The sequence below is a fragment of the Trichophyton rubrum genome (assembly GCF_000151425.1).
Source record: "Trichophyton rubrum CBS 118892 genomic scaffold supercont2.15, whole genome shotgun sequence".
Lineage (NCBI taxonomy): Eukaryota > Fungi > Ascomycota > Eurotiomycetes > Onygenales > Arthrodermataceae > Trichophyton > Trichophyton rubrum.
In genome coordinates this window covers 52,398-77,123 of record NW_003456414.1, presented here as the reverse complement: position 1 = coordinate 77,123, position 24,726 = coordinate 52,398, and the positions used below count along the sequence as shown (strand labels likewise).

The following is a 24,726-nucleotide window of genomic DNA, read 5'->3' as shown; positions in this document are numbered from 1 at the left end:
CAGAAAGAGTATTTGATGACGATGAACGACAGGCATTGGTAAGCTCCTATGCCCCCTTATCTGTTTCCTGTTATGCCTGTTTCATGTTTTTTATTCTTTGTCTCTCCCTTGTTCGACCTTTACACCATCTTTCCTGCCTCTAGCCAACCCAGCTCTTCCAGCTGTGGCATGGACTGTTCTTATGTCCAGCAGGCTACAACCCTCCCTAGTTTTCAGTTCTCCCTGAATACTCTCTCTACTGGGCTACATATATCTATACTCTCTGGCCTAGGACAAGAAAAAGAGTGGTGAGGAGACAGTACCATGTCCAATTTATATATACCCCGGCCAATCCCCAGATTTGAAGATACAAGACACCCATCCTCATCCCTTGTTTAAAAGTTATAACAAGAATATAATCCGTTTTCAACCGAACATATTCGTACTCGTTTGCGCTGCGTCTTCTCTGCCTGGTTTAACTCATCCGTCGTTACTTGTAGCGTGCCATTCGAGATTTCTTAAAAGTCCGCACAAGTTATGATGTGCTGCCGCTAAGTTTCCGACTTATCGTATTCGACACCTCATTATCAGTGAAAGAGAGTTTGAATATTCTCATTCAAAATGGTATGTTATTCGGCTGCTCGCTTTTCTCGCTCGAGCCTCATGTCCTGCTATCACTCGGCAAATGTCATTGGCTAACTAATAAAACCAAATTCGTTATTGGCGTATAGGAATTGTGTCTGCACCTCTTTGGGACTCTTCAACATCGAGGTTCGCAGGTATTCTGACAACATCCGACTATATTAATGTAATTCAGTATTACTTCCAGCACCAGGAGGCTTTAGCAAAGATAGACCAGTTTCGGCTGAATAGTCTCCGAGGTATGTATTCGAACCCATCTTCACTTCTACCTATGGGCATCGTTGCTAATGTATTCACAGAGGTTGAACGAGCGCTCGGCGTAGCGCCTCCAGAAACCATTTCTATTGGTCCGGAGCGACCATTATACGAAGCATGTCGCAGCATGTTATCATCCAGGGCACGTCGTGTACCCCTGGTTTCATATGACAGCCAAACCGAAAGGCCATTGGTGGTCAGCGTACTTACGCAATATCGCCTTCTTAAGTTTGTTGCAGTGAATGTGGCAGAGACACAAAAGCTACGGAAACCGCTAAAGGAGATCAATCTTGGAACTTATACCGATATAGTAACAGCTTCCATGGACACTCCTGTGATTGATGTTATACATAAGTTGGTTGAAAGGAGCATATCAAGTGTACCAATTGTTAACAGTGAAGGTACGTACCATTTTGAAACCCCATAGTAACGGCACGTTGCTAACCATGCCTTGGAAAGGTATTGTATACAACGTATTCGAAGCTGTCGATGTGATTACATTAATCAAGGGAGGGGTATATGACGACCTCAATCTAGAGGTAGGCGAAGTACTGAAGAAACGCTCCCCCGTGAGTACCAAACCTGAATCTTAAATTTTCGATCTTGTTTAGTAGGCTCCTAACTAACGTATGGCCAGGACTTCCCTGGAATTTATACTTGTTCGATCGATGATGGGCTGGATACCATTCTCGACACCATCCGGAGATCCAGAGTGCATCGCCTGGTAGTTGTCGATGACCAATTCCGTCTCCGAGGAGTCCTTGCGTTAAGTGATATCCTTCATTACCTCCTGCTAGATGGTGAACAGGACGAGCCATGATAAATGATATAAAACAAAATGAAAAAAAAAAAAAAAAAAAAGGAAATCATGTGCATTTGCATATAATTTGGCGTTTCTTGTTCCTATTCTTATTGACCTGTTAATTTTTTTACTTCTCTTCTTCCTTTTCCATTCTCCTCAATTGACCATGGCGGCGTTGGGTAGGGATTAATGCATTGCAACGTCATATGTGCACTGTCTTCGTTTACCAACGGTTTCATTTCCACCTTTAGTGGCCCGCATATATGTGATTCTGGCTTCAAAAGCAAGCTCCAAAACACATGTCTAGTGTTTTGGAATGGGCAAAGAGCCCGAATAATAAGGCATTGGGTAAAACGGAGATTTTCGGCGTTGATGATGCATGAATAGAAGACCAATTATGGAGGCTGTTTGGAAATAGGTTTTCTGTTCCGTCTTTCCTCTTGTACCTGAACCATCCATACTGCCCGTTTTTAATAAACCTATGTATGTATCTATTTTCTACTTGCTAAAGATCTTGCCTTCTTCTCCTTTGCTGTGAGTCTTCAAAGTAAGAAAGACCTCACCTTCACTCCTGGGTAATAACTTCCTTTTTGAAAGAAATATCTATCGCTAAAAAGCGTTTATATATAGAAGAGGATGTAAATATTGGTAACTAAATAGCAAAACCATTCCAGATTTGACGACGATAAAAGGCGAAAATGGGCCTCTCAGAAGCATATAACTATTTGACGAGTTTCTATACCAAAGCAAGATGGAATGCAAGGCGACAGCGGAGGAGGGCTAACACCTCAGGGGACAGCCTTAGGTCGTCCTCTTCCCAAGAAGTCTTTCATTCGGCCCTGCTGTCACTAAAAAAGGTCCGGGATTCAGGCATACCCGCTGATAACAGAGAAGAATCTATGCAAATCTCAACAAGAACAACCGAAGCACACAGCGATAATCCTCCTACGATCGAGTTGCGAAGTACCAGCGGAGTAAACCTGGTGGCCCAGTTGCAATCTCACCTGTCAGAAGAGGATAGCCTTATGGATAAGCCTACGGATAAACCTCCGGCTATACCTGATCGCTCTCCAAATAGGCCCAAGCTACTACACGGATACAATCATCCTGACGCGCCGGCTATGGCCCATCAGGGTACCGCGGCAGCAAACCTCGTCCTCACCACAGGGGAAGATGTATACAATGGCGTGGGGATATCAAGCAAGACCAGCAGCTACACAGCTCTGTCGGAGCAATCGAACATGACCGTCAACCATGATCCGACAAAGCGAGCCTTTAGCCCGTTTGAGCCAGTAGTCCCGGTGACACCATCTGAGGCTTATTCAAACCCGTTTTCTGACAGTAAAACGATGACCGAGCCGTGGGAAGGATCGCGCAATGTCCTTGTTCCCATGGGGTCTTCTCAATGTTTTGCTCATGAAATGGAAAACTCGAACAACAGCTATGATAATTGTGATCGAGGGCAGCGGCTTGGGAGAGGTGGTAGGCACTCCATGCGAAGGAGCGGTAGCAGTACTTCCTCCGCTTCAGCGTGCCCGCGGCTGATGGATGGTAGCAGAGAAGAGCGAAGGGGTCTGATCAAAGCACAATCACTTCTCAAATTCAATGGCTCCGCTCGGTATCTAGGGTTGGATGTAATTATATCGAAGGAGGTATCACCAACGCCTGGAATAGGTAGGGCAGGACACTCTCTCTATACGAAGAAAGCATCTCATGTCCGAATAGGCGCTAACTTCGAGTGCCCACAGAAAACGATACACCCGCAAGGCAAAGCTCGCTGCTTAATCGGCTGCGTAAGGTCAGGTCTAACTTGACGGTTAAACGTAAGGATGGCAGTAAACACGGCTTGCGACGTATCAAGACCATGGCGAATATAAACGCCCATGCTGAATACGGTATACTCGAAGGAAGGGCACTTGAAGATCTTGCGCGACTCGGAGGGGAGAGTAATATCAGCTTCCCAAGGGAATATGAGCCAGGCACACTTCGGCTTCCTACTTGCATAGCAGCTCCAATGCATTTTTTGCAGCAGCATGGTAGGTCTCGTCCAATCGAGCCTCTTCTCAAAACAAGGGTATTTGACAGCTAATGAATGCGGTTCTTCCACCAACCAGGCACATCTGCACCATACGGCTACGGCAGCGCATGCGACGAGTCGGTTGTTTTTGCGCTATACAGCCATTACGCAAATCAAATAGTAAGAGCCGAACGATCAAAGGACACGATCAACCGAACTACGAGGTCGATTCGCCTTCCGTCGGGCTATGTGTATAAATGCGCTCGAACGAAGGGCGATGCCCACGTCCAGGACATATCCACAGTTCTTCGACACTTCCTCTGCGAGCTGCCTGGTGGTATCCTGGGTTCGTCCTCCCTGTACAGCGTTCTCGCGCAGATTCACGACAAGAACTTCACAGAGATGAAAGACCGGCGAGATCCAGGCCGGAGGGAATACATCAAGGGCGTAGCAATGCCAGTAGCGGCAAAGGTCCGGATGATCACTCTGGCATTGCTGGCGCTGACAACGGACATGCAGTTGGAGCTAATCTGTGCGATCTTTGGCCTCCTCGCATTGACTGCAGACGAGTGCGCTGACCGGAAGGTCTCGCACCAGTATCTTCACCCTCCAGGGACGGCATCGTGTGATTTCTGCATAACACTTCCGACGCCGCGCACTCTGGGACGAGTGTTCGGCTCCTTTTTATACGATGTGAAGAATGTGCGCGAGCTTCAGCCGACGGTCCGGTTTAAGCTGGCGGAGGGAACGCAGTCGGCGGACGTGGCGACGATGCTGATTGAGTTATGGAAGCATATCTCCACACAGCTCTGCAGATTGGAAGTCTTTGAAAATGAATAATGTCGTCTTTATCTCTGTTTTGTTCTGTTGGGCTGTGGTTGTGGTGGTGGTGATAGTTGCAGTCGACCCCTTTTTGCATCCTTAGCTGATTAACAGTTGATTAACACAACGGCGAATCATTCTACGAGGAACTAGTCGCCTTCCTGTAAAAATAATAATAATAATAAGATTATCAAGGTGAGGCGAAGGGGAAGAAATATAAAGGTAAAAAAGACAAAAAGAAATTGCTCCCAGCCAGGTTCGAACTGGCGACCTTCAGATGTCAGAACAGTTTGAGCTGCTCCTCATACTTAGTAATATGAGACTGACGTGATAACCAACTACACCATGGAAGCTTGCTTGATGCAAGACTAGGCGGCGAGTGGGCTCTTAGCTGGCCCTGCCAAGCACCCAGGGTGGATTGCCAGCACACGGCGTCAAGGGGATGTTCTCGTCGAAAGGAGGGTGATAGCACATGGACTTGTGCCTATTGAAGGCGCAGATAAATGCGAGAGACAACCGGAGGGGAGGCGATGGGTAAAATTACTATAGGGGGTGGACGAAATGCGCCTTCTCGAGTCACAACCAAGTTAGTTACACAACGGAGTATGGCTCTCCCTCAAAAGAGCCAAATTGAATTTCCTACAATTGCCTACAATTTCCTAAAATAAGGGCTCGACACATCTTCATGCCCTTTAATACGATCAAATACGATCAAGGTAACAAGGAGATATTTCGTAACATAAGTAGTATACCAACTATAATGCAACGCGGTGTTGTATATATACTGGCGAATGACCTCTTCTATTTATTAGCTGGAACGGGAGAATGCAAACGAAAATACAATCGAGGTCCAGATGTCCACTGCACATCCGTTAATTCAAAACCAAGCCCTCTTCCGTCTCTTTAGTGTTTCGATTCAAGACTTCGTGGACCTTCTCCTTTACGCCAAGTTTCGCATCGGTTCGTACCATGAACTCCTTGATGACTTGGCTGGCACGCACCGGAGCATTGTTTCTGACGAATTTCATGATATCACCTTCTGTAGGAAGGGCAAACTTGGCATGTGGGTATTCCATGTAGTCGGTACTCGTGTTCAGTAATGGTAGGCGACTCTCGCCCTCGGGGATACGGAAGAACTCATCTACCTCAGCATCAGTGACTTCAGCCAGTGACCCGTGTTTCCAGACTGGTTTGGTTGGCGGTTTGTTAACAAGCCTGGCCGAGACACCCTCGACAAAGTCCGGATGAGCCATGAAATGTCCGGCAATCTGGTCCTCTCGCTGGAACGTTTCTGCGATGGACCATGACTTGCCCACACGAAGTTGACGGAGCGTGACCTTAAGGGCAATAGGGGAGCGTTGAGCCAGCGTTTTGAGAGTCTTCTGCGCCCAATCAGGGTTCTCCGTCTCCTTTTCCAGTGCAGATATGATATTCTCGACAGTTGTCTCGGAGAAGCATCGATCTATAGACTTACGGAGGCTGCCGGATAGCAGCATTGGTTCTTCTTTCAAGGGTGGGAGATAAACCGTATATTCGGAGATTGTCTTGTTGATGAGGTCAAGGCGGGTGCGCAACGATGCAGTATCGCTAAATACCAACTCGGAGAGTCGAGTAGTAAGGTTTCCTAACGCGCTGGATGGAAGGTAATGAGTTGCAATACCAGCGTAGAAGGCCTGAACACCGCTCAGACGCTCAGATGTAAGGGCGAGATATGTACCGATCTCTCCATCGAGGCGTGGGAGAAAGAAAGAGCCGCCAACATCCGGGAAAAAGCCGATGGTGGTCTCGGGCATTGCAAACATGGTACGTTCGGTAGCTATCCTGAACGGCGCATGCACACTGAGCCCGACTCCGCCGCCCATTGTGATTCCATCCAAGATCGCAACATAGGGCTTGCTGTAGGTCGCAATGTAATGGTCGAGCTGGTATTCCTGCCCGAAAAATTCCCTAGATTTTTGCTGGCCGCTAACTCCCTCCGTATTCTGCTTTGCGAGTTCGGCTACGTCTCCGCCAGCGCAGAATGCCTTCGTTCCAGCGCCGGAGATCATCACAATGTTGGCAAGCTGTGATTTTTCCCATTCCTACATCCGGTATTACAGGCCTTAGCTATCCGCTCTAGAATCGAATTTAGAGAATATGGTCGAAACTGAGGGCTATACCTGTAGTCTAGGAAGAATCTTCCGCACCATCGAACCATTGAGCGAGTTCAGTTTCTTTGGTCGGTTGAGCTCAATCAATCTGACGCCGTAGAGCTTTGAAAAGAGGACATCGTCGGGATCGTCGCCGGGGAGCTCTTTCGCACCGGTAGGGGAAGCGGCTGAGGACATCTATCACGAACGACATGATTCATCAGTTAAAGCTGGACGATGGATAAAAATCACGGAGACTCATTGCGATTTCACTCACCCTCGCCTTTCCGCCGAATGCAGAGCTCTCGAGTTTGGCTCGTAGTGGCATCTGAGACGATAGATTCCGCGAGAACCAGCTCGACGGTGTAGATGATCGGACACAGTTGGACCTGAGGAAAAGGAGTGACATTGCAAAGGCGCTGTAACCGAAAGGATTCCTGGGTTTTTCTCAACGGTACGAGCGATGGATGTTAAACGGCTTCTCGTTGCCGAAAGCCAGCGTTGGAATTTAGTTACAGAGGAAAAAAAGTTCGGTTTTGTTCCCTCGGCGGAGCTTCGGTGCGGATGACGCAGGTAGGTATAAAAGGCGTTAAAAGCACTATAAGTTCAAAAGGCATCAAACAAGAAAGAAGGAAGATATATAGGATATATGGCTATTCTAATTTGACATGTACTCTTCTTATTGATCTGAGAATTTGCTCGTTGTAATGGCCATAACTTGTGACTCCAGCTGAAGCTGTAGGATGAAAACATGAAGAATTTACTAGTACATAATGAAGTCAAAATATATATTACACGGTACGCCATTATATGCCCATAGTCCCTTCTCACATGTTACCCAGGGGACGGCCAAGGTCGCTCGAGTGAAGGGCGAGCATTTTGTCCAAGGCCTGCTTCTCAATGATCAATCGTCCGGTCTCGAGTAGATCCTTCACATCAACATCTGCACGGTCCAAAGCCCTGGCCTCTCGACCAATCTCTGCGACAGCTCGGAAAAGCCGCTCCTTCTTGACCTCGGTAATGAGAGAAGACCTGCCAAACTCCCTGCCCCAACCGTGCGTTTGGAAGATATCGTGAAGTAAGTGAGCGGAGGCACCGCGCTCTAGGGAGATGTTGTCGTTGACAACAATGAGCTGTCCTCGTTGGTATCTATAGCTTAACGCTGTTCGCCAGGCCTTATCGTAAATCTTTCGTGGCAGTTCGGTCGAAAAGTCTCGTGGATGGGGTCCATGAGCAACACCGCCTCCTCTTAGCATCGGCGACTTCTTATCACCCAGACGAGCTCTTCCGGTACCCTTTTGCGGCCGGATCTTGCGTCCGCTACCCCGTACGTCGTCTCTCCATTTTGTGCTCGCGGTACCTTGTCGGGTCTTGTCACCTTCGTAGATGACAGCACGGTGTAATATGTCACGGCGCAGAGGAAGGAGAAGATGCTCAGGTTTATATTCGAGGTACTGGATTGGTTCCATCGAGGGGAAATCGTAGAGCGTAACAATGGCAGGGGCAGGATTCCATACGGGCTTTGGAATGTCGTCCTGAAGGTTGGTGATTAGAGGCGACTGGGCCGTAGATATTGAACCGCTTCGCAAATTCGCTTCGGTGGCCATCGCCCGAGTCTGCTGGCTAGCCATGCATTGCTGTAATCAATCTCCGTTAGCCCTGGTCTTTATAATGCGCAGTCCTTCAACAGGAAGAAATATATCGTTACCTTTGAGGACTCGAGTTGACTGCCAAAAACACCTCGACTTCCTCGTAACAGCCATCTCAGGCTTCCAATGGGCTTGCTTGCAGCCATCCCGAAAGCGAACAAAATGGAAAAGCCTGTCAAGGAGCGTCCTGTCGGTGCTTCGAAGAAGTTGAGAATATGAAGTCACAGTTTTTTAAGATTTTTGGCTGGATGCCCTTTTCGGCACTAGCGCGGATTTTCTTGCATGTTAAAAAAAAAGCTCGAGAGGAAAAAGCGAAAGCCAGAAAAGAAAACGGCCAGAAGCACGAGCAGAACCGCAAATTGAACACCACCATAACTCGGGTTGTTCGAGGCATAGCAGTAATGGCACACTGCGAAGCGGCTTCTAAGCCGATATTGCAATGCCTTCGACAGGCGTATAGAGGCCGTCTCGCTGCATCGCAATTGCGGCTGGACCGTTCCTTCTCGTCAACCGCAGCTATTTCGACCAGCACCGAAACAGAAGCAGCAGCCCCCAAAGAGTCGTTCTACAAGGCTATCGACCCGGAATTGGTATCGAGTCCTCGCCTCGAAAGAAGGCTTATACGAGCAGGAAAGTTCCCAGTCGGTTCTCGTCGACGTCGTGCTGCGCTCCAAGGATCACCAAACTACCCGTTCGAACAATTACCCTTCCAATGCTTCCAGGAGGCCCGAAAAGTCCTCCAGGAGGACCGCGAAGAGAAACTACAGCAGATTGAGAAAGAGAGGGCGCGGCTGGCTAGGCTACGTGAAGCGGATCCAGCAACAGTTGGGGGAGAAGCACAACATCAAACGAGGATCAAGAGTATGGAAAAGCACCTGGAGAAATTGAAGATTCTGGCAGATATCAATGATCCTTTGGTTAAGAAGCGGTTCGAGGATGGAATGGGTAATACACGCCTTCGCTCTTATTATCATTGCACGTTCCCAGGGCGGATCAGAGGCTAACCTCACGATTTCTAGGTGATATGTCAAAGCCCATCTACCGGCATCTGGCCAACCAGAAGTGGAGGGAATACCGACGATTGATCCTCATTCAGCGACTGACACAGATGAAAGTCATTCCCGATGTTCTTCCCCATATTGATCCTATCGTGGATGTCCAGCTCTTTTTCGGAAAGAAACCAATTCAGCCGGGCGTGTTCGTTGACTCCCGTGTCAGCGTTGTGCCCCCCTCTCTCAATATCCAGTCCTTCGATAAAGATGAAAAACTGGTCACTATTGCCGTTGTCGATCCAGACATACCCAATTTGGAATCAGACAGCTTTGACAACAAGGCTATATTCCTAGCTGTTAATGTCCCAATTTCGCCTACTTCAACTTCCGTTTCTCTGGGAGACCTTTCTGAGTCTCAGGTTATCCTTCCTTGGACAGCCCCTTATTCGCTAAAGGGCAGTCCTTACCACAGAATCTCAATCTTTGTGATGGAGCAGAAGGATCAAAAGCCATTGGATCGAAATGTTGTTGCGGAGAAGGCCAACCGTGACTCCCGCCTTCGAAGCTTAGAAACGAGGCACCAATTGAGGCCAATCGGCGCAAACCTATTCAGAACCCAGTGGGATGACAACATGGCATCTGTCATGGAGGAGCTTGGAATTGAGGGAGCCGATCTTGAGCTGAAGAGGAAACGCGTTGAGCCGCTTCCGTATAAGAGGAGAAATCCAGCTTCCCTCAGATAATCCCTGGTTCAGGATTCATGTATTAAGATATAATTTTTTTGTTTGTCCTTATAGTATTGTACACTATCATTTGAACGCCATATGCAATCCTCTCTAGAACTAGGAGTAGACCTTGCTATATAGCTTTGCCCTGTGGGTTTTGTATTTCCAATTTATGGTTCAGCTGTCGTGACTGGCTTCAACGTGTTTTCAAATCGTTCGTAATTAAACGGATACCAGACCCTTCCTAGAGCCCTGCCTATGATGAGGCCCATTGGTACTGGCCCGTAATCCTTGGAGTCTATCGACCATGGTGCATCGTCGCCGCTTACCCAAACATGGGCTTCAGGGACCTGTTACATATGATAATTCATTAGCAAAACGCCTCAACGGAACATACCAGGAATATATCAGGCTATCCGTAAAGAAATAGACGATCAACAAACCTGTATCATCTGTGCATCATGCTCCAAAACCGTCTCTCCGTTTAATGGAGGGTTCTTCAGCACATAATCCCCAGGTAACCCGACAACTCGCTTTGCAACCTCGGAGTGGAAGTCATGTGGTTTCTTATAGACGATTATATCTCCAAACTCAATATCACGCCCATTCTTGTAGTGTTTTGATATCAATAGCCAGTCCCCCTGAAAGTGAATGGTTGGATACATAGATGGGCCATCAGAGGCCTTGAGCTCGTAAAAATGTTCATTGAATATCTTGAACCAGCAGAATGTGCCTGCAAGGTGGAGGGTATATACAAACGCGCGCTTGTGACGGCTCAGCGCACCGAATCCGAACACACGGCTGGTCATTCGGATATTTGCTGCCAACTTCTTTGCATCTTCATGTCTATATCATCGACTTTTCCATCATGTTGTTGCCGGAAAATGGTCTATCCAATTTCTACTAATATTATGTAATCATTTTGGATAATAGATTTTCCATTCCGTTCCATTTTAGGTAGGATCAAAGGGGCCGCCAACTTTAACGTTTTGTTGCTGACTGGCAGGTCCATCTTTTCTCATCCATTTTCGACTTTCAAATTTTTTGCGCACACTGAATCAACCTGTCGAAATTGAAGGCGATGACGGCCATTTACTCTGAATGGCTAATGATAGCTTGTTATGATGATGAGAGGCAGCTTATGCAATGAAGCTCACCTTGGATCTGCCTTACCCAAGTACCCGAAGAAAAGAATGCTAACCCATCAGGACCTAGAATCCATTCTTTCCATCCAGTTTAACCAGCCCTCGCTTCTTACAATGCTAGAACTTGCCGTTTCCGACCTTCCAGGACGAGCAGGTGTGGACACTGAAGCAATATTATCCTTACGGGTCTCAGCCACCAATCTTCTTCTACCATTGGGCTAGACTCACCCCGGTGGCCGGTCTTAACTTCTAACATCTATTCAAGTATGGGTTATGAGAAGATAAGTGGCTGTGTGGGAGACATGTCAACCGATCCATTCATAGTCGTGTTAGCCACCAACGGGGAGACGGTGTTGGTACCAAATATTAAAAATTCCTCAACCGGTTCGATCCCGTTTAGTATCTTAAATCCCGCTATGATCCTGTGTGAGATGCCTAGATAGGGCCAGCTCAGGCAAAATACACTAGTAGGACAAGAGTGGTCTTCCGGTTCCCCTGTAGTACTAGCTCATAACCCCTTGTTCCTTACCTCTTTCAGCTTGGAAATGGAACAGGTCATTCTCTTGCGCAAGGTTTAATCAATTTATATATATCTCAGGCAGCTCCGTACACACGAGTCAGCTGCAATCCGCGGCCTTATTAGTGATCACATTGACACAAAGGCAACCTGAAAGTGGCGTGTCTGGCGATTCCGGCTTTCCACATAGCGTTGGTGTTGTATCCGTTAGTCTAACCGTCAAAGTAGGACGAGGTTTAACAAGGCTGTCGTTAGTGTTCCCTGTTACCAGTCCCGTCACAATCTCTTTGGGTAAGCCTTTTCATGGTCTCTTTGGTAGGGTTATGTTGCTCAAGGGAGAGCAACGCTTGAATTTACTCTGTTGTTGGTTTGTAATGATTACCTACCCACTTATGTGGTAGCCAACACCAGACAGACTTATTAGTATTGGCCGGAGTTGGATATAATGCCGGGTAATGAGCAGATACCAGGGCAGAATTTAAGAAATATAACATTTCAATATTGGGGTAGATCTAGGTGTAAACTAGTTGTGTTGTTATGTTAATGCATTTTATACTAATAGATACTGCTGGGCATACACGTCATTGTTTTCCAGCTAGCCACATACGATACCTTAAACTACATCTTGTTCTTCATCTCTCGTAAACGGTTCATGACCTCGACCGGTTCAGTTGCCCCTACTGCCTTTTGGATTTCAGGGTCCTATATGCGAATGTTAATTAACCATGACATATAATCAATAGGGTTAATAAGGTGGGGATTGGGGGTAGGTGTATCCTTACCGTGACACGCATAAAGACGTTATGGAGCTATGGAAAGTCGTTAGCATCGTTTGCAAATAGACAATAATACCAACCACAAACAGGCCTCGCTACGATGGCAGCAACACAAAGAACGAGATAAGACACATACCTTCTCATCACCGATAGTGAATTTTCCTTGGGTTTGCTGGTTGTTATTGGCAAACTCCTCCAGCTTCTTAACAGCTTCCGACTGGGAAACCGTGGAGCAGAATTTCACATTTGACTTGGTATATTCATGTCCAGGCTGTCATGAATATCAGTCACACGCTGCGAAAATTACCAAACGGAGATCACGCAACTCACATATACTCTGGTATCGCCTGGGAGTGAAGCAAGCACTTCATTGAGTGCCTTGTGCATTTCCATTGCATTACCTTCAAAGAATCTTCCGCATCCTACATCATGCACACGTACCAATTGTTGTTAGGTGTTGAACAGAATTCCTCACTGCCGGTTTTTGTAAGAGCGAATAGCTTTATTGGAATAACTTACCCCCAATGAATAGCGTATCGCCGGTAAAAACGACACGCTCGTTCCCATCTTCGGCAAAATAGCAAATGCTGTCTTGGGTATGACAAGGGGTGTGTAAAGCGGTAACAGTGATCCGCTCCCCAATCTTGAACTTCTCGCCGTGCCCGGGGGTTTGGGTGACATGGGCACAGTCTTTCCCGCCAATCACCGAAAGCTTGCCAAATTGCTTGAGCTATAGAGATATCAAGGTAATTCTTGTCAGCGGGTCGTTCACAAGTGCTACATCGGAGTGTTATTCCAGATGTGAAAATTTGGCTGTGGCACGCAGAATTGGGGGTCGCATACAATCCCTTCGTTCCCGCCAGCATGATCATGGTGGCTATTTGGACAATCAGCTTCGGAAGTTGTACCCGTAGAAACTGCAAAGAGGCGACAAACTTACTGGTGAGTGTTTATGATTGCTTTTAGATTAATCTTCCCATCATTGATGTGGGATGCGAGAACTGGAACCACCCTGTACAGATATTAGAAGGCTGCGATCATCTGGCATCTATCAGCTTCCGATGGTGCTCACTCTGGTGGATGTGCCGGATCTACCACCATGGCATCTTTGGATGCATCATCCGAGATGAGATATGCATAATTGTTACCGGTACCGGTCCCTGCATGGTGAGATGGTCAACAACAACAGCAACCACTACCTACAGCCAGCAGTCTGGGTTTGGTTGATGGTTGGTTACTCACACATGGGTATCGACTCGATATGCATCTTGCGTTTGGATATTGTTGATATCAACCGGCGCGAGAAAAGGGCTTTTCCTACGTTCATGAGAGATGGATGCGAGAGGAAGGTGACGTTGGTGAGGGGGATGTGGCAGGCCTGAGATCTCGACAGGCGTCCTAACGTAGAAGAAAAGGTGCTTACTCAGACCTCCATCACAACGGACCAAGGACCAGATCGTCTATATACACCAGGACCCCAGCTATAGGTATACCTACACCAAATGCGCAGCAAATGATAGGTGGTTTGTGTCTTACTAATTAACAACATCAGCTCCGACCAACGAGCTTGCAGCAAATTCTGAACATGCAAACACAAGATGTTCATCGCACGTAGCGGACCATCCGCCATCTGGCGGCATGTTGAATTCCGTTCTCCGTACGACGAAGCCGAGGTGATTAATAATGATATAACATGTAATAATTGTTTAGGCTGTGATATTTAGTAGTCAGGGGTCTATACTGGCCCCTATCGACCTGCATGATATCGCCTGTCCAAAATCCCACCCGTAGTTCTGTAACACAGCTATGTCCGGGTTTTGGTCAATCGAGGGGTCTGGAGCGCCGGACGGTGTGTAGTTTTCAGTTTTACGAGGAATATAAGCGCCCGGCAATATCTCGCTTATCTCTGAAGCCCAGAATCCTTCGGCTGAGCCTGATTCAAGGCAGATAGCTCTAGCGTGAGTTGGGACAAGGTATTGATTGCGTAGTGACGCCCACGCGTCGTCAGTAAGGATATGTTCCAGCCACTGGAATAGTTCTTCCTCGAAGGTTTCTCCTATTAGGTCACCCCAATCCTCAACATCCAAGAAATTGTCTGCATCGGCGGAGACTAAGACGGCTGTCATCCCTTCCACTAACAAAGTAAGGAACGGTTCGTAGGAACGGGATAACTCCTTTAATACATCATCCCAAACAACGAATAGTGCCTCATCTTCCTCCTCAGCTTCCGTGTCATCCTTTCTTCAGGGGGGTTTAGAATCGGTATGATAAACTCCAACAAGAGATAAATGGCTTAACTTACCCGTAACCGCATGAACTGAGGTGACCAACATCCCGATCTATTAAGATCTCTACCAGCTGGGCTCCAGCCAATTTCTCCTTACGACATAGTGCAACGATGTTTCGAATGGCGTCCTCTTTAACTCCTGGCTGCTGTTTTCTTCGGTTCCGGTGTTCACGAATTCCGGCTGTTGTATAAATATAGTCGATGAGCGGGCGAAGCAGAAAGGTTAGGCTCTGCAGCAAGATGTCTGATTTCTCATCATCGTTGAGTTCTGGCTCATCCTCCGGGAAGGGTTCACATATGCAGCGGCTGCCATCGTCAATCTTATCCCAGTAGAATTCCCAGAGCCAGTTCATTGACCGTGTAGCAGCATCTCTCAGAACCACAAGAGACGGTAAGTCCCTATGAGTAGCTTCATGGCGTAGCTCTACAAATGAAGCCGGTACACCAACGGCCATTGCCTTTTGATACATGGACTGTTTTCGTCCATGGAGCTTTGAATCAACCAAACCAGTTACAAATCTGCAAAGGTGATAGTCAGTATATGCAACTGCAATTCAGCGGATGGGTAGCCTACCTGCAGAAAGCTAGAGAGTAGGCAGCACGAATCGAAAATATGGAATTCTTGTCCGGGTCGTCGTGTAATATCGCGTCCGTCAGCAGTGCAGTAGCTTCGACTGCATGTGGTAGATTTCCTCTGAGCTTCCATACCCAGACCTAGGACAGAAAAACGACACGCTATCAGCGAAATCGCAAATGAAATAACTTGGTTTTGCTTTCTACACATAGGACATGTCGCGTCTCACCAACGAACAAGCCTTGGCCCGGCAATCTTCGTCATCGTCTGACTTGCGATAGAACTGCTCTCGAACTGAGACAAGCTGGGAAAGGTCCTTCCACGGCGTTATTTTTGGCCTCTCCATGTCACGTCGGCCTTTGATATGGAATGTAAAGCAGACAAATACAACGGCCAATATGGGTAAATCCAACAGCCCTTCCGAATGCCGGAGACTCTCTCCCTCCTATCTCTCAACTTACTCACCTTCCATTGCCAGAAGTTCGCCGAAAAATACCCAAAAAAATTCACGTCACTTAATTGTTTTTTTGGAAAAAATAAAGTTTAGCTCAAGCTTAAAAGCTTGATAGAACTTAACCAATGAAAATTAATTAAAATATGACTAATCCGACATAGGGCTATCAATTGAATTTGCAAATAATCGACTTCATGGTTCTTGATGGCGAGTTTGCTATGTTCAGAAGAGAGAAATAGAGACCAAGAGTAGTATTAATACGGCGTAAAGTATCTGTCTACCTAAGAATGTTGATAAATAATTTGCAACAAGAGCGTCCTAGCCGATCTGATTGGTCTCGCAAGTTTGGGTCTCAATAAATAGTAGGAAAGACGTTTTGGTACGATCTAGGGAATGCAGCATAACTATTGAGCATAACTGGAGGCGCTGCTGTCCAGTTCACCTGGGCGCTACTGTATGAAGTATCATCGTCCACCGGGAACAACTGGCCTTCTTTTGAAGTGTTCAGGTCATTTGCATTGCCGAGTTCACCAGAATCCTTGACAGGTTGTTCCTTCTGAGGTTGTTCGTCTCCTTCCTCCTCTTCGTCGCCATCTGCGTCCATATCACTGCAGTTTAAAGTTGATGGGTCGAGAGTTTCTTCTAGCTTCAAACCTTTGCGTGCAGCTGGATAAGGATATAGGATCGGGTCGACTGAGCTGGATAGCGATTCGTCCCAGTAGGAGGTAGACAGTGGCTCGTCATAAAGTCCAACCCCGACCAGATCATCTTCATCTCGGACACTTTCGCAGGAAGAGTTTGACGAGGTTGGTGGAGGCGGGGTTTTTGGCTCAGGAAATTGTTGATTGGCGGGCAAATCAGGAGTAGAGAAGGCGGTATTGCTTTCCATTGCTGGTAGAGAGAGGTGGGCGTGAGAAAGTGGCGTGGCGTCGTAAGTAGATGAGGTCATGTCTACATCTTGTTGTTGAGTGTAGACCATGGGCATGGCTGAAGTAGGAAAGTAAGTGTCGTAATAGCCATCCGGTGTCATTTGGTACTGGCCGAATGAGGACAATGACTGATCAGCGGAAGAGTAAACGTAGTTTGAGGAGACTGTTTGCTCTTGAGAGAACTGTGGCTGCTGGTTTCCTGGGAAATATGAGGAAGCAGCCATATTCGTAGCAGGCACAGAAGCCGGCTGATATGCGCACTGCTGGTGATAAAAGGGGGTATTTGGTGAAGAGTAGGCAGGACGAGACAACCTAGCAGCGCTTATCGAAGCATTCCGGTGGACTTCAGGTCTGTTTGATAGTGCTAACATGGTATGTTCTGGCGAGTGATGAGCCATACTTGCAAGACGGGAGCTGGACTCAGCACTGATTGTTCTGGCAGTAGATTGCAAAGCTTGTCTCGACGCGATGATATCCTGATCAAAGGTGTCTGAGTAAGGGTATGCAGCAGCAGCAAGATAACCCGAGCCTTGCTGAAACATCTTTTCGTTGTGTATCTTGAGTCTGGCTGCGTGGTGTGTATGTGTTGTTTTTTGAGAGTATTATGAGAGCCGGCGTTGTGTTGATGTATTGAAAGAGGAAGAAGAGAGGAAGAAGTCAGTAACGGAGATGGAGATGCGTTGCCATATACATATATACAGTCCGGTTTTCTATTATGACGAGCGAGAAATAAAACCGTTCAAGGACTTAGTCCTTGCTCAAGAGAAAAAGCAAAGAAAAAAGGAGCAAGCAGTGACAAGAGGGACAGGGACCATTGCGATGTGGGGAGAGCCGGTCTTTGTAAAGGGCATGAAAAATTAAGGCAGACCAGCCAGTCCACTCTTTGATATGGATGGTCCCTGGGCAATAATATCACACATAGAGCTCTCCCAGATACCAAGCGTTTAGACCAGCAGGCTTGTCAGCTTGTCGAGCCCACATAGAGTTCTCCTGAACGGGCTAAAGAGGTTGAGAGGCTGGTTGATTTCATATGTAGAAGATCTCATATAATAGCCTGGCTGGCCCTGTGGAGATCGGGCGGTAGTGAATATCTTCCATACTTTACTTGTGAAAACTGGAAAAAAAAAAAAAAAAAAAAAAAAAAAAAAAAAAAAAAAAAAAAAAATCAGCAGAAAGAATTAAAAATAAAAAATTATATGGAGGTAAAACGACATCATCGAAAGGAAAGACAGGAGCAGAAGAAGCAAAGAAAAAAAAAAAGAAACATGCAAAGGCAGCAGAAAGAAGGAGAGGACGCCTGAGTGGAGGAACGGACGGAGTATCCAGGCCCATCCACCCGGGCATTGAATAATATAATTTTCTTTGCTTTTTGATAACTCTTAATTTATTTTTGCAACTAGCAGAAGAACAGCGTCATGCAGTGGCAGGACGACCCATGGCTCCAGCAGCCGCCATGCACCCGGGCCTGTTTGTGTTTGACCAGGCAATGGGGATCCTTGATAGTTCAGTGTAGTTCAGGGTTGCTGGAAGAAGCTCAGCGTCAAGCCAGAGCAGAGGAGCGTCGGTCACACCTCCGACTAAAGATGCGGAAGGACCAGGAGGCAGCAGGAGAAAGGAGAAAGGAGAAGAAGAAGAAGAAGGAGAAGAAGCAATAATACATACTACTCCGGATCGTACGGAGGACTCCGCACTCCCCATAGCGTTACAGAGAGAAATATCAGAGTAGTCTGATCCAAAAGAAGGCCCAGAAGAAAGAAGAAGAAACGAAAAAGACGCCCACCGAACCGCCCGCCATCCACGGTTGTGACGTGATGCGCGCCGCCGTATTTTAATCTCTCGGAGACGCCAATCCAGTGCTTGGATCCAGATCGCAAGAGAGCGTGGGTCTATCTAGGGTTTCTTGGGCTCCTTCGATGTGGACGCAGCGGTTTCGATGGCAAATCACACGCTGGCTTCGGACAATCTCTCTTGTTGATTTAGCCTGACCTGTTCGCTCTCTCCACGGAAGGGAGAGGGACAAAACAGCAGCTGGACGGGAGCGTGGATGAACGGACCAAGGTGCATCCCGGCTCCCAGAGTAATGGGGAACAAACATCGCACGTCCGTACCAAAAGCGCCAAAGCGTTGAAAATAAATATATATATATATAAAAGAAAGAAGGAGGAGAAGAAAGGATACAACGACCAAGAGTATGTGTCTCTCACTATGGTGGTGGTCAAACTGTTGGCTTGCACACTATCAGCTCCCTGGAGTACCCAGCTGGGCTGCTCTGCCTCTCATGGATGGCGATGGATGCATGCAAGTTCAGTCCCCAAGCCTGCAGCAGTTCAGCCAACAGCGTCAGATCGCTCGTCTCTTGGGCTATTGGCTTCCCCCTACGCCACGCTCGTCAAGCTACTTGATGGAGAGGTAAATAGAGCGAACCTTGCGGCCAAGCTGCATGCTCTTCCTCTCGTGTTACGGAATGAGTACGTAGAGGCTGCCGATTTTATCGCCATTTGGGGCTACATATGGAGTACGGAGTTGTTATTCCTGTCAGGCGTGATCAGCAAGGAAGCAGGAGAGCGACTCTGACTCTCGCTCTTTTTTACCAACGGAGAAACATGCCACGACCCACAGGACACACTAACTGTGATACTCCATGGAAGTATACTCACGACTCTCCGTGTATGGTTTTCACAGGACAGAGAAAAAGGCGGGTAGCATGAAACAACAAGGCAGAGGCGGAACAGAAGTGGAACAAACGATCTCGGATACTAATTATCTCTTTTACGGGGAGAGGGGGGAGGGTCCCCAACGATGACGAGGAATGAAGGACATATGAAAAGGGCCAAAAAAAAAAAAAAACCAAACCTAAGCGCCAGCCAACACGCTCAGATCACCCCTTTAACAGCTTTGTTGAAAGAGTTGGTTCTCCGTGTGTACGTACCGACAAAACCGCAGGACTGAGCAGCTGGATATCAAAAATACCAGTCGAAATGATGCGCAGTGGCATGCAGCAGCACAGCGGAACTCTCGCCGAAGCGAATGTCGCAATCACAACTCAGATACGGATGGGCTGGCTCCTATATTAATAGTTGCACCGACTGCGTCGCACATGGGTAATGCAAGATGCAGGCTGCATACATATTTTAACGGAAGATAAAAACCCTACCACCGAGTATCTTATCGACAGGTCGCTCAGGCAGCAACATTTTTTCTTTTCTTCCTCTTTTGATTAATATTTCTCTCTTCCTGCCACCTCCCTTCTGAGCTCGAGTCTGTGATGAGGGCAGTATGGGACCGGGCCAGCGGGTCAAAGGAAGGAAGGAAGATGAATGAAATGTGATATGCAAGCCAGGCAATATGACTCTCACAGGAGCCAGGCATCCAAGCATATATCAGCTCCCCTCAAACTGGAAACTGATAGACCCAGCCGCCAGTAACCTGCATCCTCCATTTACATTTTAAGATCTCTGTTTTTACAGAGTTACTCTTTCCATATCTGACTCAACTAATTTTAAGTGGCCAGGACACGGCATGTCCGCACCAGATCCTGGTAACCGGGAGAAGAAGATGCTTCGAATGCCTGTCCTTCTCGAAGCCAGCGAGAAATGGGGCTGAGAAAAGAGGATACATATTGCCGAATACGGAGCATTATTCTCGCTCGCCAAAGGAAGGACGCCAGACGGAGCATAGTAATAAGAGAAGATGTCCGGAGTACGGAGTACCTAACTAAGAATACGGAGCATACGCTTTCGAACTGGCTGGTATTATCGATCTTCGCAGCCAGATGCCCCCCCCGCCGCCGCCGGTATCAAAAGCATCATGGGTATTTTACACGGCCACTGGCAGGGATATACGGAGTAAGGGTTGACTGAATGAATCACTGTACTTGCATCTAGCTGCGGAGTACGACTGCTGCTCAACTCCTGGGCTCTGGGCTAGTCGATAATGGGGATGGAATATTGCTTTGGATAAGGGGATAAAGGGGCGAAACTCGTCACATCCACGTAATATATACGTGGTATTTTCACCATCTTGGCTGTCGTGTTGGGTTTCAGTACACGGTATTACCACGGCGTGACGGCTGACTAACGGCATAAAAGGAGATGTGCAGCCCCAGTTGCCGCTTTGGGATGTGCTGCCCGTCGTCGTCTTTGCTTCTTCCTCCTTCGCATGCAACGCATGAACAAGCAGCGGCCAGTCGATGGAGGACGGAGATGGTGATGGAGGATATATACGATCCAGGGCCCGCCCCGATGATATTATACTCTTATCTTACAGGTATCCTACCATGTACTTACTTATTTCAGCCCTGACGAGGGCTGCCAGGGTTGATCCAGGGACCTCGACCCAGGACTGACTGACATGGGGTTATATATCCGGAGCAAGGCAGGAAAACATAAGTGATGATATCGACAGGCCTATCTACGGAGTATCCGTAACTTCTGCCACCTTGACTGAGGCTATACGGAGTCCCGTCTGCCGTATAGGGTACTTGCTGCTTAGTATACGGAGTAAGCACATTCTTACGACGGAATGAACCGTTTCATCCACGCGTCCACTTCCCTTGCTAGCAACGGTTCATCGTGGCAGATGGTTAACTAATAACCGAGGGAGTCAAGAAAAGGCCCCAAGCCCTCGCCTTGAGTCTCTCTCTCCGCTTCTTTGGTGTGCGCGAGCGAGCCACTCCGAAATAAGAGCTAGAATAATACGGGAAAGGGGAAGAGGCACTTAATTAGCCCTCCTGAGTCCACGGACGTGGACAAGTTACCGCTTGTGTGGCAAGTTCGGGTGCCTCCATCCGACTCAAAGGAGCCGCCCCCAAGTGCTAATGATCGCTTTTCACGAATCGAAGCGCTCGAAGAACATGGCTTGTCCAAAAAAACAGAGTTGAAAAAGGCCCGCAGGTTCCTTTTGGGAAGAGTTCCACGCGCATGGCTGGTCTCTCTATGGAGTTAAAACCCCCTTTTGCTTTTTTCATCTTCCTCTCTGCTTTTCCTCCAACTTACTTCCATATGATACTAGCTTCCTCCTCATTTTGGCTGATGATGGCATCCTTTTACTTCCGTCCGCCAGATGCATCGATGTTATGCAACACTATATACAACTCAACTCTGACAGGGCTAGTTGATTACGGAGTCTAGCATGCTGGCTGACATCGCCGCCCTTCAACCTTCGACGCCCCCAGCCCTACTTATGCAGTCCATCTCTCGACTTGGATTATTGCTCTCAAACAGTGACCTGCGGTATCCAGAAGACGGCTGGCCGCTTCCCACTTCCAAATGCAGTAATACATGAAGGCATCGTCAGCGTCCAAAAAAAAAAAAAAAAAAAAAAAAAAAAAAAAAAAAAAAAAAAAAAAAAAAAAATACATCGTCTGATATATTCACTCGCTAACCTCAGTTCTAACCGCTGAAGGACAGAGTGATGAAACTGCCTGAGTACAAAGTAGCGGTTGATTGATCCCTCTTCCCCCTTCCACCTTTGTTTTTCTGTTTCCGCCTTTCTACACCGTGCGCACCACTACTGAGTTACGGGGTAGATCACAGAGATAATTCATTCTTGTCGTAGTATTATTATTATTTCAAATATATCGTTCGCTCCATCTTTCCGTTCTATCCATCTCTGTCACGCGGCCGGCACAGTTTTTTCATATCTCTCGAACCTCCACATCGAAGTGTAATCGTAAATCGAAAAACGTTTCGCTTGTCATCCCTATGGCCCACTGCGTCGAACCCACCTGCGTAGGTATCCCCCTTCCGTTCCATGGATCATATCGTGAGCTTGCAGCATTTATTTTTACAACAACCTTGCTTTTTTCTTTTCTCCCTTGCTGCCTTCTTCTTCTTCTTTCTTTTTTTTTTTTCACCTTTTCTGCAAAATTGATCCTGAAGCTAGGATTCCAAAGCTGGGATTCCAGCCAAACCCTGAGAGCTGCATTACCCAAATTTTAGTGGTCAATTTGCCATGTCCATAGCCGCTGCCTGGGATTCAGATGGATGTTCGGTTCTTCCCTCCCCAGTTACCTTGGCGGGGATTTTGAGCCTTCTCAGTAATGCCTAACCATGTCTTGATGATGATGGAAGCAGTCTTACATGTACCTTGCCATCCAGGAGTTCTCATTCCTGGTCTGACGCATCAGCCAATCTAAATTTAACTTACTTAACTTACCTACCGTAGCATGGCAATTACTTGTCGGATATTCCCTCGCTGCCTCGTGTAAACGGAGGACATCGTCCTGCGACATGTCTTCCCTGTGTGCGCCTGGGGTTTTTGGGTTAAGGCGCAGGGGCTTCGTTGCTTTCTTGTTGCGCCCTTTTGCGAGAAAACCAGGCAGCCAAGCAGGCTTTCTGTTTGGTCTTTGTGAGCGAGGGAGCGAGCGACATTTCAATTCCAACTTAGTCTTTTGATATGCACTCCCATCGATGGTGATATCACGGGCTAGTTTAAGATAGTCGTCATGGAGTTGTGACTCACCTTTCGCTCTGCTTGCTTCTCTTCCTTCCCTTGAGGCATCATGCAAGCTGCTTTGTTTTCTTTTTTGTCGTCTTGTATTGCTAGCTGGGCATATACATGCAACCTTTTTTATGTCGACACATACGGAGTACGTATTCCGTATATGATCATAAAAGATGTGCATATACACCAGCTGGAGGCACAGTGTTCACACCTATACCTTGCAAGCATAGTATGTCTGTAATGCAATCAGATGATAGTTCATCCCCTTGCCCTTCACGCAGCTCTCTTGGGTGGCGGAATTAGCTCCATAAGTAAGTAGAAGGAGAGTCGCAGAAACCAATCAAAAGGCCAGTTACCCCTACCCAAAGGGTCAACATAATTAGTCCTGCGTATTATAAGTATTCTTTGTCTGTGTACGGAGTACCATTATTAGTCCCACTCTGGTGTTTCCATTCGAGAACCTCCCGCCATTTGGCTCAACACATTCGAAAAGAGAAAGTCACATCCCCATCTCTCTCACCCCTCCTTAGTCCTGGACGTGGATGGATAAGATGGCTACCCTGGCGGGCAAGCAAATTATCGAACTCCCTCGGTCCAGGAGTTAAGCAAGCCGCCTGATTGGCTTTGACGGAGCTGCCGGTGACTTTTTATATACTTATGGAGTATATAAGTATATACCTTCATGCTATTGCTTGTCCTGTGAAGGAACTCTAATATCGACCGAAGATCTTTCTCCTTCACGCATCTTAGCATGGCGGTAAAGTATTAGTGACTGTCTGTCCGCTTTGCCCAGGTCCCGCGGACGTTTCATCGCCAGAGACTCCCTTCATTCTCGTTCATATCCAATAATAATAATAATAATAATACCCTTCAGGAGGAGCCATGTTTCTCTGCTTGCAGTGGAGATTATCCCGGCTTGTCCAGGCATCCAGCACCATGGCCAGTACCCAACACCAACTCTCTGCATCCTTTACCACGCACCAGGATTCTCCGTGATAGACAATTTGGAGCAAACCGATGCCGCACAAGGCCACACCTTCTGAGTCTCGAAAGTTTAAAACCCCACGGACCGCAAGATCTGAGGTAGTCCTCCCTTTATTTTCCTTTTCGCTTTCTTGTTCACCGCATGTTTTTTGCTTCCTTCCCTTGTCCATCCTTTCGGCCTTTTTGGCTGATAGTGAAGAAGGCGGACCAGAGACAAACGGCCAATTTCAGGGCTATCACGCACACAGCTGACTACTCTGTCTTTCGTTGCTTTCCTATTTTCGTACTTTCTTTCCTTTTTCCTCTTTGACTCTCGCTTCGATCTGTGTTGTTTCTTTCCTCGCCTCTCTGTTGCAAGTGTAACTCCGCCAACACGTTGGGCACCTGGATACTCATCTGGCAATCCCCCTCCCTCGATCCCTGCCTGCTTCCTCACGAGTTGACTTTTTTTTTTCCTTGCGATGAAACCTTCAATAATATTATTTCCCATGGGGTCTCCACGGTCATCTCACAGCTTGAACGCTGTTGATACACCGACCCCACCAGTCACCCAGCTCATCAAGGTTTGGCTGGGTAATTTTTGAGTGTTTCCATGCACGTAAGT

The 24,726-nt window shown here is 47.3% G+C and overlaps 10 protein-coding genes and 1 non-coding gene across 12 annotated transcripts; 3 read left to right on the top strand and 8 right to left on the bottom strand.

Annotated features, from left to right (window-relative positions):
- Positions 1–451: 451 nt before the first annotated feature.
- TERG_08474 (uncharacterized protein) lies at positions 452–1,696 on the top strand (the record flags this gene model as incomplete). The annotated part of the gene is made up of 3 exons (XM_047748957.1): positions 452–1,277; positions 1,336–1,445; positions 1,514–1,696. The coding sequence occupies exons 1-3, from the start codon at positions 863–865 to the stop codon at positions 1,694–1,696; spliced, it is 708 nt and encodes a 235-aa protein (XP_047604950.1). The 5' UTR covers positions 452–862.
- A 40-nt stretch (positions 1,697–1,736) lies between these two features.
- TERG_08473 (uncharacterized protein) lies at positions 1,737–4,685 on the top strand. Its single transcript, XM_003230949.2, has 3 exons — positions 1,737–3,352; positions 3,427–3,714; positions 3,793–4,685. The coding sequence occupies exons 1-3, from the start codon at positions 2,377–2,379 to the stop codon at positions 4,533–4,535; spliced, it is 2,007 nt and encodes a 668-aa protein (XP_003230997.1). The 5' UTR covers positions 1,737–2,376; the 3' UTR covers positions 4,536–4,685.
- Positions 4,686–4,697: 12 nt separating this feature from the next.
- On the bottom strand, positions 4,698–7,178 carry TERG_08472 (uncharacterized protein). 2 transcript variants are annotated; one of them, XM_003230948.2, is made up of 3 exons: positions 6,924–7,178; positions 6,677–6,844; positions 5,072–6,598 (listed from the first exon to the last, which is right to left on the bottom strand). In XM_003230948.2, the coding sequence occupies exons 1-3, from the start codon at positions 7,053–7,055 to the stop codon at positions 5,390–5,392; spliced, it is 1,509 nt and encodes a 502-aa protein (XP_003230996.1). In that variant the 5' UTR covers positions 7,056–7,178; the 3' UTR covers positions 5,072–5,389. The 2 variants fall into 2 exon arrangements, with proteins under 2 accessions (XP_047607556.1, XP_003230996.1); XM_047750585.1 differs by having other exon boundaries at positions 4,698–6,598; positions 6,677–7,178.
- TERG_10582 lies at positions 4,761–4,870 on the bottom strand. The gene has a single exon. It is a non-coding gene; the product is annotated as a tRNA-Met (tRNA).
- Positions 7,179–7,473: 295 nt separating the features above from the next.
- Positions 7,474–8,441, bottom strand: TERG_08471 (mitochondrial 54S ribosomal protein YmL6; the record flags this gene model as incomplete). The annotated part of the gene is made up of 2 exons (XM_003230947.1): positions 7,474–8,283; positions 8,355–8,441. 2 exons carry the CDS (start codon positions 8,439–8,441, stop codon positions 7,474–7,476), a joined length of 897 nt encoding a protein of 298 aa, XP_003230995.1.
- Positions 8,442–8,510: 69 nt separating this feature from the next.
- Positions 8,511–10,030, top strand: TERG_08470 (mitochondrial 54S ribosomal protein YmL35; the record flags this gene model as incomplete). The annotated part of the gene is made up of 2 exons (XM_003230946.2): positions 8,511–9,240; positions 9,315–10,030. The coding sequence occupies 2 exons, from the start codon at positions 8,511–8,513 to the stop codon at positions 10,028–10,030; spliced, it is 1,446 nt and encodes a 481-aa protein (XP_003230994.2).
- Positions 10,031–10,182: 152 nt separating this feature from the next.
- TERG_08469 (signal peptidase I) lies at positions 10,183–10,821 on the bottom strand (the record flags this gene model as incomplete). The annotated part of the gene is made up of 2 exons (XM_003230945.1): positions 10,183–10,362; positions 10,456–10,821. The coding sequence occupies 2 exons, from the start codon at positions 10,819–10,821 to the stop codon at positions 10,183–10,185; spliced, it is 546 nt and encodes a 181-aa protein (XP_003230993.1).
- Positions 10,822–12,292: 1,471 nt separating this feature from the next.
- TERG_08468 (hydroxyacylglutathione hydrolase) lies at positions 12,293–13,717 on the bottom strand (the record flags this gene model as incomplete). The annotated part of the gene is made up of 9 exons (XM_003230944.1): positions 12,293–12,376; positions 12,457–12,483; positions 12,587–12,721; positions 12,781–12,872; positions 12,970–13,180; positions 13,294–13,327; positions 13,391–13,462; positions 13,523–13,610; positions 13,693–13,717. 9 exons carry the CDS (start codon positions 13,715–13,717, stop codon positions 12,293–12,295), a joined length of 768 nt encoding a protein of 255 aa, XP_003230992.1.
- A 460-nt stretch (positions 13,718–14,177) lies between these two features.
- Positions 14,178–15,657, bottom strand: TERG_08467 (rRNA-processing protein LAS1; the record flags this gene model as incomplete). Its single annotated transcript, XM_003230943.1, has 4 exons — positions 14,178–14,691; positions 14,753–15,256; positions 15,312–15,451; positions 15,541–15,657. 4 exons carry the CDS (start codon positions 15,655–15,657, stop codon positions 14,178–14,180), a joined length of 1,275 nt encoding a protein of 424 aa, XP_003230991.1.
- Positions 15,658–15,832: 175 nt separating this feature from the next.
- Positions 15,833–17,797, bottom strand: TERG_08466 (uncharacterized protein). Its single transcript, XM_003230942.2, has one exon. It carries the CDS (start codon positions 17,234–17,236, stop codon positions 16,118–16,120), a length of 1,119 nt encoding a protein of 372 aa, XP_003230990.1. The 5' UTR covers positions 17,237–17,797; the 3' UTR covers positions 15,833–16,117.
- A 6,026-nt stretch (positions 17,798–23,823) lies between these two features.
- TERG_08463 (uncharacterized protein) lies at positions 23,824–24,292 on the bottom strand (the record flags this gene model as incomplete). The annotated part of the gene is made up of 2 exons (XM_003230939.2): positions 23,824–23,962; positions 24,006–24,292. The coding sequence occupies 2 exons, from the start codon at positions 24,290–24,292 to the stop codon at positions 23,824–23,826; spliced, it is 426 nt and encodes a 141-aa protein (XP_003230987.2).
- Positions 24,293–24,726: the final 434 nt, after the last annotated feature.